General features: G+C 34.7%; 1 protein-coding gene across 1 annotated transcript in view; it reads left to right on the forward strand.

Moving 5' to 3' along the window:
- MAP4K5 (mitogen-activated protein kinase kinase kinase kinase 5) overlaps window positions 1-12654 on the forward strand; it is a 111465-nt gene that overhangs the window by 80570 nt on the left and 18241 nt on the right. Inside the window, exons 13-20 of the mRNA XM_012663748.1 lie at window positions 3357-3415; window positions 4849-4916; window positions 6547-6589; window positions 7204-7357; window positions 8262-8359; window positions 8533-8574; window positions 9487-9571; window positions 9673-9695. Coding sequence (XP_012519202.1) covers window positions 3357-3415; window positions 4849-4916; window positions 6547-6589; window positions 7204-7357; window positions 8262-8359; window positions 8533-8574; window positions 9487-9571; window positions 9673-9695 — 572 coding nt within the window. The remainder of the gene's footprint in view (window positions 1-3356; window positions 3416-4848; window positions 4917-6546; window positions 6590-7203; window positions 7358-8261; window positions 8360-8532; window positions 8575-9486; window positions 9572-9672; window positions 9696-12654) is intronic.

Raw genomic sequence — 12654 nt, forward strand, 5'->3', positions numbered from 1 at the left:
CCTAGGAAACCAGCTAATTAAAAAGAATTGACACCAAAGGAAGATAGGAGGTATTCACAAAAAAAGTACAAGGCCGACAGTCAGGTTTAGTTTTATGGCTTTAGCTGACTCATGAGTAAATTTTAGCCAGACGTTAGACTCATACCCCAGACTGACTAAGGCTGCAAAGAGCAATATTAAGACTAAAGACTCTATGGGTATTGTAATTAAAAAGTAACAAGTATCTATCAACAAGTCAAAACCTTCACCTGGTAAGGAGGAAAAAAAATGTAGTTAAGAAAATAAAGTACTGTAGTATTCAGATTAAAATAAGATAACCAGTGGCACCAGTCATCTTGTTCCATGGGTCTTGGTCAGATGTTCCACTTCATGTAATTATCTGCTTGGTCCAACAGACTTGGGTAGAAGCTGTCTTCTTTTTGTAGTCATCTGCTTCTGAAGGATTCCTTGTCATCTCCAGTTTAAAGTGTCCTGCTAGGACAGAATTCCAGTGATTTAGCATTGGTGTATGTGTCTAAAATTGAGAGACATGAATACGCTCTGTTTTACCATTGTATTAGTTATTAACAACATTCTATTTATTGAGATGGGAGGGCAGTTTTCCAGAAGACAGTCTCTGAATTTTAAATCATGCAAAAGTTGTTTCAGAGGAAGTGCTTTGGACCTGTTTGAATGTAAAACTGTATGCACTGTATGAGTTTCAGAGTTGGGGGCAGTATTCCCAAATGTGTGGAATGCTCAGTTTTTGTTTCACTGAGGGAGAGTCAGTGAGCTCCAGGGGAATTGACCTCACCGTCATTCAGGCAAAGGAAAAAACAAAACAAAATACTTTAGGCTCAAGAAGTCTAAGTATTTCTGAAAGTTTACCCAACTTAAGTTTGAAAATTCCGTTTGTCCTTTTTATCACACCTGAAAACTAAGGGTGCTAAAAGCAACGTAAGACATACAGATGTTCCTCTATTTACGACTGGATTACGCCCCGATAAACACATCATAAGTTGAAAATACAAGTCAAAAGTGCATTTAACACACCTAATCTACTGAACATCATATATTTGTGTTACATGTATGTAGTTGTTTATAGCAGAAGGGTAAGTTCAATTCCACGTGGCCAGAACCATATCATCTCTTGGAGATTAATGAGGATATATAATAGAAGGCCTCCCCACCATTTTATTTTGATGGGCCAAGGATGTATCCAAAGGCACTATCAAGATTTTCTTTAAAAAAAAAAAAAAATTGAGAGTCCAGTCTATCACACAGAACAAAAATTGGAGGCTTCAGAATTTTGTGCTGTAAATCATAGCTACAGTAATTTTAGGTCAGTCATAAAGAATTTGCTTTTTTTTTTAAGGATAACTTTTCCTACATGTTAAAACAAAACATCAGCCTAGGTAACAAGCACAAACCCCGTCTGTACAAAACAACTAGTGGGGCGTGGTGGTGCACACCAGTAGTCCCAGCTACTCTGGAGGCTGGAGTGGGAGGATCACTTGAACCCAGGAATTGGAAGTTACAGTGTACTGGGTGACAGAGTGAGACCCTGTCTCTTAAAAAAAAAAAAAGAAAAATTTTTTATCCAATTATACATGAGATCTCTCCTTTTATTTTTAATTACTGATACTGGTATATTGGGATGTTGTTGACATTTCACTGTATCTTTTTCTTTCTTTTTTTTTTTTGAGACAGAGTCTCATTCTGTCACATGGGCTAGAGTGCAGTGGCGTCATCATTGCTCACTGCAACCTCAAACTCCTGGGCCTTAGCCTCCCAAAGTGCTAGGATTAGAGTCATTAGCCACTGTGCCCAGTCTTCACTGTATCTTTAATCCAAATTTATGAGACTAATTTTCTCTAGGAATTATTTTAAGTTTTAAGATTTGCTAGATATATAATTCTTATTATTAAAAAGTGGTATTTCCATATTTATGCCTTTTATAATGCATCTCTAGACCTGCTTGCCAGTATTTCTAGTTGTTACATGAACTTTAGCTCATCTGTGTCTCAAAAGAGTAAAGTGTTTCTTTATGAATTATAGTGGTGGTTCTTGAATTAAAATATTTTTAAAATTATGTTAAATAAGTCATTAATGACAAGAGCTTTGTATTTTACATTATTTTTAAAAGTAGGTTCTATACTTTATGGAATGCCTTTCAATCTTTTATTGAAAATTTTATGACTCAGTGTTTTTATTTAATGTGATGAATTATGTCAGTACTTTGTATTGCTTTTTACAAATCTCGTTTTTAGAGATGAGGACAACTGGATCCCATTTAAAAGTGCTTTCTAAATGTATTTTGTTTACTGTGATTGTATTTTGGAATCTTGCATTTCTATGATGCAAGTATGAGTATTTAAAAAATTTTTTTTGCCTTTTAGTCACATTAGATTTTAGAATTTTAAAATTCTACATACTTTGGGTGGCTCACGCCTGTAATTCTAGTTCTCTGGGAGGCTGAGACGGGCGGATTGTTTGAGCTCAGGAGTTCGAAACCAGCCTGAGCAAGAGCAAGACCCTGTCTCTACTAAAAAGAGAAAGAAATTAATCGGACAATTAAAAATATATAGAAAAAATTAGCCGGGCATGGTGGCGCATGCCTGTAGTCCCAGCTACTCGGGAGGCTGAGGCAGGTGGATCCCTTGAGCCCAGGAGTTTGAGGTTGCTGTGAGCTAGGATGACGCCACGGCACTCTAGCCTGGGCAAAAGAGTGAGACTCTGTCTCAAAAAAAAAAAAAAGAGTGAAAAAAAAAAATTCTACATACTTTGTAATGAGTAATAAACTCTCCTTTTCTCTGTTTTGTAATATTTCATATAAAAGAGATTACTCTTTGAATATTTGGAATAATTCTGAAATCAATCTGACCATGCCAAATAAAATAAATATTTAGCAAAATATGATATTAGATTCCTTGAACACACCATTGTAACATTTAATTTAACAGAAGTCATTTGTTCTTTTTAAATAATATATAGGTTATTTTTCTTAGTTCATCTCTGCCATGAAGCTATAGCTTAAATTAGTCTCAAAACAGAGTCTATAGTATAGAGAAAATCCTTAAACTTTTCCTTAGTCATCTACTTTTCATGAATTTTTAAAAATCTCTTTTATGCAAAAAGTACTGTTTAATTTCCTGATTCCAACCAGGAATTACATAGAGATGTTAGGAAGATCCCAGATTGTTACCTTGTATTGGTAAACCTAAATTATCTTATAGTAAAAATAAATAAATAAGAGATTTTTGTTTTCTCATCTTTCCCTCTTCTCGTCCCCCAACAAAACACAAGCTTCTCATTACATTTCCGAGATGAGCCCTTTAAGCTGCTGAGTCTGTAAATATCTCTTATATATTTTGCAGTTGACAAATTACAATTTGAACCTCCTCTGAGAAAAGAAACAGAAGCACGGGATGAAATGGTAAGAATTGTGACTTTTAAAAAACTTTTTTCACATTAATATTTGAGAAGACTAGGCTGGGCATGGTGGCTCGCTCCTATAATCCCAGCACTCTGCAAGGCTGAGGCAGGAGAATCACTTGAGGCCAAGAGTTCAAGACCATCCTGGGCAACATAGGGAGACCCTGTCTCAACAAAAAATAAAAAAATTAGCCAGGTGTGGTGGCATATACCTGTAGTCCTAACTACTCTGTACACTGAGGTGGGAGGATTGCATGAGCCCAGGAGTTGGAAGTCATAGTGCACTATGAACAGGCCACTGCACTCCAGCCTGGGCAACAAAGTGAGACCATGTCTCAAAAAAAAAAAATTTTTTTTTTTTTTTTTTTTGAGAAAACTTATGTATGCTTTGATTAGGGAACAAAGTAATGTATTGTTCTAAGAATCAGTTTTAATAATTTTTTCACATATTAAAGTTTTAATAAGTTTATAGTGAGGTGTATTTTGACTAGAGTTCAACATAATACACTTTCAACCATTCATTTTGACCTTCTTGAGTCTTTTGATTTACGTGACATTATTAAATACATGGAATTTGATGCTCAGCTTTAAGCTCTCAGGACCTTTTTTCTTATTGATTCTGTTAAATTTATGGTAAATTCTATATTTTTTAATTCCTTACTTTTTTTTTTGAGATGAGTCTGCTTTGTTGCCCAGGCTGGCCTCAAACTCCTGGGCTCAAGTGATCCTCCTCTTACTTCAGCCTCCCAAGTAGCTGGGACTACAGGCTTGCACCACCATGCTATTTGTTAACACAACTTCTTTTCTTAACCATTGCTCTGATTTTGAGATTACTATTTAGTTAATCCTTTGCTTATCTAAAAGAAGTAATAAAATGAGATATTATTAAAGTTAGCCTAGAAGTTACCTTAACATCTATTTTATTTTTAAGCTTTACCTTTTAGAGTAATTGTCTTCTGTTAATGGACCTCCTTATCCTTAACATTTGGAAGTAGTGTTCTTTTTACTCTATGTGTTGCTGTGTAATAAATCCTCAGTTTCCATGCTAATAGGGAAAAGCAGTAGTACCAATAAATTAATGATAATAATATGATATTTAGTTCTCCATGTTAATGGAGTAGTGATGCAGATAATTCAAGGTTGTTTTTTTTTTCTCTTTTGCTTCACAATATACTAGCATATTGGTAAAGAGGGCTTGTCACATTTGAAGCTGTATTTAGTATGTTCATGGAATTTCTTAAGTTCAAGTCAACTGATAATGAGTCATTGACCTAAATATGTCAAATGACAAAGCTAATCTAGCTGGAGATTTAAAAATTGATTAAATGCCAAAATTATTAATATGCATGACACTGGAATAGTTTCTTGAATCAAATAAAATCCTTAATATCTGTTATAAAGTAACATTTTAAACTATAATTTTTGTCTTCACAGGGATTGTCATCAGACCCAAACTTTTTATTACAGTGGAATCCTTTTGTTGATGGTGCTAATACTGGCAAGTAAGTTTTCTAATTTAATAACTGTATTTTACGTAATTACATAAGAAAAGTATTTGAGGCGAAGTGATTTATTCTAATAAACCTTAATTTTCATTCTTAAAAAAGTTGTGCTATGCCTTTTGTCAGTGTAAAGCTTCTGGCTTTTTTTTTATTACCAAAAAGCAACATGCACTGATCATTAAGGTTTTGGAATTTTTTTTTTTTTTAAATCAGAGTATACTGTGTGTGCTGATAATATACTGAAAGATGTATTATCATAGGAAAAAAATACTGTAGCAGAAGTCAGAAAACCCCAGTGTCATCTCTCCAGTGTAGTTACTTCATATTCTAGACCTGTCTTCCCTGAACAATTAACTGAGGGGACTGGCCTAAATAAGTTGTTTTTAACATATTTGTGCATTGCAGTTGTGTAAAGAGCTCTTTGGAAATACAGATTCCTGGATCCCCATACTGGGCCAAAAGATTTGGGGTTAGCAAACTGTGACCAGTGGGCCAAATGTGGCCCACTGCCTAATTTTGTATAGCCTATGAACTTAGAACGGTGTTTACATTTTTTAGTGGTTGGAAAAAAATCAAAAGAAGAATAATATTTTATTACACATGAAAATTATATAACATTCGAATTTCAGCGTTCATAAATAAAGGTTTGTTAGAACACAACTGTGCTCATTAGTTTATGTATGTATATGGCTGCTTTCACACTGCAACAGCAGAGTTGCATAGTTGTGACCGCTATATGCCTGGCAAAGCCAGTGTCTACTATGTGGCCCTTTATAGCAAATGTTTGCCAAGCCCTTCTATAGAAGACAGTCTTTGGGATTGGAAGCTAAGAATCCTGAAAGTTTCCTGATTGATTGCGGTGACCATAGATAACTGTGTGGATCCAGTGGGCTAGATCAGTGCTTCTCAGACTTTGATATGCCTGCTGATAACCTGGAGATCTTAAAATGCAGGTTTTGATTCAGGAGGTCTAAAGGGTGCATTTATAGAAGTTCCCAGATGATGCCAGTGTTGCTGGTTTGAGGACCATACTTGAGTAGCAAAGAGTTTGATGACATAGCCATTTGAATCTATGGGTTCCAACTCTGAAATTCTGAGTCTATTTTTTTTACTAGTAAGTTTAAATTAGTTTTTATTACATGTTAAATATAACAAAGCATGATTGTAAAGTACAAAAGACTGTGTCCACTTTATAAAATCTCTATTTTATTGTCATATAATTTCACTATAGTCATATAATATGAGATCTTAGAGGTCTTCCTAAATTTTATACTCAGCGCTCACAATCTAGTTGTCTTTTATATCCTCTGTATATAAACAGATTTTTTTTTTTTATTTCAGGGTATTATGAGGGTACAAACATTATGGTTACACTTCATGTCTTTGCCTCACCCAAGTGAGGGTTAGAGGCATGCCCTTCCCCCCTACAGTGCTCGCTGTGTCCTTTAGTTGCGGGTTTATCCCCCCCATCCCCCTAATCCCTGGAGAGTATTACCCTAGTGTTCATCAGTTAGTACCAATTTGATGGCGAGTACAAGTGGAGCCCATTTTAATACATATTTAACAGTATCTTTGAGTTTTAGGATATGGCCATTTATCACCATCTAAATTACATTTTTCTTTGTATTAGATCAACCTCAAAACGTGCAATACCACCTCCCCTACCTCCTAAGGTGAGCTACTTAAGAATTTTGAATAATAAGTCTGTGTTTAAATAATAAATAATTAAATTTTAAAGTAATTTTGAGGTTTTTTTTTTCAAAATTCTTTTTAATATATATTTTAGATGAGTACAGTCTGCTTCAGGAGGGGGCATAAAGATGTAAAATATATAGTAAAAAAGATTTAATGAGAATTACAATATTTTTAATAGCTATTAGAAAAAGACAAAAGGTATTACTCATTTGAGAAAATACTTGACTGAATGGAAGATAGAGAGTTCATTGTTTATCATCACTTTATTACTACAGTTCGACATTTTAGTAGAGTCATGCTTTATTAAGTCAGTTTCCTTGTTTATGGTTATTTGTGAATTGCATAATTAGTTACAAAAATTTTTTTAGTTTTGGGTTAGGGCTGATTAAAAATCACATGGCTAATTTATAGTTGTGTCGGGACAGTAGCTCGACTCTTACTTTGCTTATATAACCCAGTAAATTGAACCATATACAAGAAAGAAATTAGGTGTATCCCCCTCTCCCTAAAGTCTTTGATGCCTAATGATAATTAAGTGTTACTGCTTTTTATCCAGAATTTTTGAAGTACTTTTTTGTCTTTGTACCACTAGCCAAGGATAAACAGTTACCCTGAAGACAACTTCCCAGATGAAGAAAAAGCATCAACCATAAAACGTTGTCCTGATTCAGAGAATAGAGCTCCCCAAATTCTCAGAAGACAGAGTAGCCCAAGTTGTGGTCCTGTAGCAGAGACTTCCTCTATTGGTATGACTAGCAGTGTCAGCAACTGGGCAGTGCATATGGCTAGATACTGTGATCTGGGTAAATAAAGTGAAAACTGGACAGAAAGCCATTTTGTTCCTATTTTAAAGAATATCTTTTGTCTTTAGTCAGTCCTATTACAGTTTAAAGCTTTGTGAAAGGTTCTTTAATTCCCCATGGATGAGCTATAATGGATTCAGTCTACTTCAACCCTAATTTTATCTCTTGCTAAATATTTATTGTAGGATCTAGAAGGATGAATGCATGTTCTTGCCCTCGAGAAGTTCAGGGTCCATAGCAGATGTTATACCCATATACACATAACATTAAGAAAGATAGCTTGTATAAGTGTCTTCTAAAATAATTACCTGTATGTGATAGAAGACCATAGATTTCTGAGGGAGATAAGGATAGGAAATAGAGGAAGTGGGCTCTTGCAGGGTGTTAAAGGGCTTGGTGAGCCTTCAATAGGTGGAGCATTCTTAGAAAGTAAGAATAAGCAAATCACTGAAGCAGGAACATCTGAATTGTGTTTGAAATACAGTCTATTATGGTAGAAATGTGAGCTTTTAAGGGGTGTATACTGGAAGATAGAACTAAAAAGGTCAATTATAAAAGGCCTTGAATATCAGTATCAGTAGGTCTGATTTCATTTGTCCTCACAATGTGGAAAAACATTTGTTGTTTTTGTGGATTAAGGCCACTGCTAAAGATGCAATGCTGCCTCTACAGAATGTAGAGAAAGGTACCAAAGATAAATTATTAATAATTCATCTGACAGTGGAGAATGTTCTGCAGTAAAGGATCACCCAAAGGGGAGACAAGTAGTGGAGTAAAGGGAAAATTATTTTTCAAACAAAGTACTTATTTGTATGGTCATTCACTTTTTAACCATGATTCTCTTTAGGAAATGGTGATGGTATTTCAAAACTGATCAGTGAAAATACAGAAGGATCGGCACAAGCACCACAGTTACCACGAAAAAAGGACAAGCGAGACTTCCCTGTAGGTATAATAGGCATTTAGTGATTAGTGGTAACTAATACTATATTTATCATGTAAGGATCATAGTCTGTCTAATTACAGAATTCAAATAACTGAATTTCTATATGACTAAAGTTTTTTGTTTTTTTAAGTCTTAGGAGGTCTTACAGTATTAAACGTTATTTTTCCCACAGAAACCAGCCATAAATGGCCTTCCACCCACCCCAAAAGTGCTGGTAAGGAATATTTTTATGTGAACTATTTGCCACTTTTTATCTCTTTAGAAGAAGCAATGTATTGGCTATCAAGTATCTTGAGCCATTGAAAGTAAGGATATCAAAAAATAGAAAGATGTATAAGATGGATTTGGATATACCATGGATCAAATCCTGTAACCTAATTTGAGTGAATGTGTTAGAATTTGCAGTGTTTCACTTTTTATAAATTACTGGAAGTTGAGTCCTCAAATTAGTTTACAAAGGCCAATTTAATCTTAATGTGATGGCGTGACTAGTACTGTGTCCTCTTCATTGTGTAGGTTAAATATCTTTCTACCCCTGAAATCATTTTCACATTGGACTATATACAGTGAAAAGGCACCAGGGAAGCTTAGGTTAATGCTTTTTTTCTGGCCCTTCAGTGGAACTAATCTGTGAGGTGCTTCAACCAATCATATGAATGGGATGCTTTATAAATTATACTTTTTTATTCAGCAAAAGTCTAATATATAATATAAAATATTGGTCTTTTTGTCTGTTATGACTATTATGGAGTCATACTGCAATTATAATTACTATAATGTTGCTGAATAAAATCATCCATTGTTTCACATTAATAATTGTTATTCCTAAAAAAAAAAAAGTAAAAGTATTATCTTAAAATTCCTAGACTATATCATTGACCTATATGGATGTTTTGGTAAAAGTTTGATATATTTGCCCTAAAATAGTAGATTACAAAAGGAAAGAATAGGAGACTATCAGTAGAAGGGATTAAATTATGTCAAAATGTGAATTTTCGGGGGGGATGAAGCCACAAGTATATGCAAATAAGAGTAAGCTTGGGATTTCATAATGATCTTAGCTATTTTCTAAGAATATATAAAATTTTCTAATCAAATAAGTCAAATTTCTTTCTTTATAAATAAGATGGGAGCATGCTTTTCGAAAGTTTTTGATGGCTGCCCTTTGAAAATTAATTGTGCAACATCCTGGATACATCCTGATACAAAAGGTAAAATGTTTGGATTTTATATACATCTCCAATAAAATATTTATTGTGAGAAAGAATCTTTATGATCAGTGAACTGAAGTTGTTTAAAAATCTGACTTTAGGCCAGGCGCAGTGGCTCACGCCTGTAATCCTAGCACTCTGGGAGGCCGAAGTGGGTGGATCGCTCAAGATCAGGAGTTCGAGACCAGCCTGAGCAAGAGCGAGACCCTGTCTCTACTAAAAATAGAAAGAAATTATCTGGACAACTAAAAATATATATAGAAAATTAGCCGGGCATGGTGGTGCATGCCCTGTAGTCCCAGCTACTCGGGAGGCTGAGGCAGGAGGATCGCTTGAGCCCAGGAGTTTGAGGTTGCTGTGAGCTAGGCTGACGCCACGGCACTCTAGCCCAGGCAACAGAGTGAGACTCTGCCTCAAAAAAAAAAAAAAAAAAAAATCTGACTTTAGAGACTAAATTTGATAGGAACTGCAGCAACCTAAATAGGTAAATGGGGTTTTGGTTTAAAGGCATTAAAATTTAATAGTGTCTAGGAACTATTCTTGATTTAAAGAACTAAACAGACATTACAACTGATTGCATCCTTAATTTGGAATTTTACTATAAAAGGACATTAGGGCCAGGCGCGGTGGCTCACGCCTGTAATCCTAGCACTCTGGGAGGTCGAGGTGGGCGGATCGTTTGAGCTCAGGAGTTCGAGACCAGTCTGAGCAAGAGCGAGATCCCATCTCTACTAAAAATAGAAAGAAATTGGCCAAACAACTAAAAATAGAAAAAATTAGCCGGGCATGGTAGCACGTGCCTGTAGTCCCAGCTACCTGGGAGTCTGAGGCAGGAGAATCGCTTGAGCCCAGGAGTTCAAGGTTGCTGTGAGCTAGGCTGACACCATGGCACTCTAGCCCAGGCAAGAGAGTGAGACTCTGCCTCAAAAAAAAAAAAAAAAAAAAAAAGGACATTAGTGGGATAATTTATAATCTCAGTAAGGTTTATAGATTAGATAATAGTATTATTTCAGTATTACTGTCTTATGGTTATATAAGACTTTTTTTAAGAAATGCACACTGAAATATTTAGGTCTAAAGTGGTATCATGCTCATAACTTATCTTAAACAGTTCAGAAAACAAAAAAATGTATAAATGGAAAGAGAAAGAAGGATCAGTGAAAGTAGTAAATGTTCAACATTTGTGGAATTTATGTTAAGGGTATTCAGGAATTATTTTTACTGTTACAGCTTTTCTGCAAGTCTGAATGAGGTCAAAATAATAATTTATTTTTTAAAAATTTAGACTGTATTTTTAAGATGAGGAAGCATGATATCTAGAGATAAAAATTTGGAATCAAATAAGTCTGGATTTGAATTACCCCTCTGTCATTACCATGTGACTTGGAAAACAAACTTAACACCTCTGATTTTCAGTGTGATCATTTGTAATGTGAATATTCCTAATACCTTGTTGCAAGGAAGGGTCCTACCTGAGTAGGACCCTTAGCAAACAGAGTAGTTAGTTAGCAAACAGAAGTTAGGCAGTATTGGGTTTCAGGAAGTGTTTGTTTCTGTATCAACAGGTCATATAATGATCTGCTTTAAATGCCACTATTAGAAAGTATAACCAAGAAAAAGATATTTTTAACAGTAAGAAATGTTTTTATTTGTTTATAACTTTTTATTTGGTACAATTTCAAACTTACAGAAAAGTTATATGCTCAAAAAATTCCTATATACTCAAAATCATTAATTTGTTTTGTTTTGCCCCATTTGTTTTACCAGTTTCGATCTATATATGCTTTTTTTTTTCTGAACACATAAGTTGGAGACATCATAATCCTCTCCTCTACCCCTGTACTTCAGTGTGTATTTCTTAGGAAAAAGAATTATCTCTTATATAACCATAGTACAGTTAAAAAGATTAGGAAATTTATCCTTCATATACTATTATTTTTAATCCAAAGTCCATATTTAAATTTTATTAATTGTCCCAATAATGTTCTTGATAGTTTCCATCCAATTTTTATTTTTCCAGTCCAGCATCCAGTTGAAGATCACATGTTACCATGTCTCTTTAGTATCCTTTAGTCTAGCACAGAATTTCAACCTCTCCTGATCTTGACATTTGTGAGGCTACTTATTTTGTAGAATGTCCATTAATTTGTGTTTATCTGATAAGTCTTCATGTTTAGATCAGGTTATTCATGTTTGGTGGGAAAAACATAGAAATGTTATTTTGCTCTTCTCAGTGCATCAGTGCAGGGGGCACACGATATCAGCTTGTCCAAATACTAGTGATGTTGACATTGATCTGTTGGTTAAGGTGGCATTCGTTAGCTTTCTCCACTGTCAAGTTACTATTTTTCCCTTTCTAATTAATAAGTAATTAATATGGAGATACATTGAAACTATGTTTATAAATTTCTTCTTGCTCATTAGACTTTCACCCACTAGATTTAGCATGCATTGATGGTCCATTAACATTCATAGACAATTTCCTTTCTTTCCCATTTATTTATTTATATATTTAATTAGTATGTACTCATGAATTCTTACTCAGTGAAATATGATCTATCACTATTATTTATTTTTACACTTACATTGTTCCAGAATTTTTTGAACAGTAGGAGCTCCTATGCTATTTTGTTTGAAGTGTCCTCATCATTCTTTTAGCACTTCCTTACTGCCTGGGACAGCAAGATTTCTAGGCTCATCTTCTATTTTCCTTGTCCCAGAATTGGAATGTGTCTTTTCTCTAAGAAGCCCTGGTTCTTGTTAGTGGAAAATAGTATTTAGAAACCAAGATCTGGATACCAGGTGTACTCATTGTTTCTGATGTGCCATGATTTATAATTTATATTTAATTTATAGTTTCCTTGTTCAAAAGAATATTCGAGGAAGTTGTTTAAAAATCTGACTTTAGGCCAGGCGCAGTGGCTCACGCCTGTAATCCTAGCACTCTGGGAGGTCGAGGTGGGCGGATCGTTTGAGCTCAGGAGTTCGAGACCAGTCTGAGCAAGAGCGAGATCCCATCTCTACTAAAAATAGAAAGAAATTGGCCAAACAACTAAAAATAGAAAAAATTAGCCGGGCATGGT

Source organism: Propithecus coquereli, unplaced genomic scaffold (genome assembly GCF_000956105.1).
Source record: "Propithecus coquereli isolate 6110/MARCELLA unplaced genomic scaffold, Pcoq_1.0 Scaffold83, whole genome shotgun sequence".
Lineage (NCBI taxonomy): Eukaryota > Metazoa > Chordata > Mammalia > Primates > Indriidae > Propithecus > Propithecus coquereli.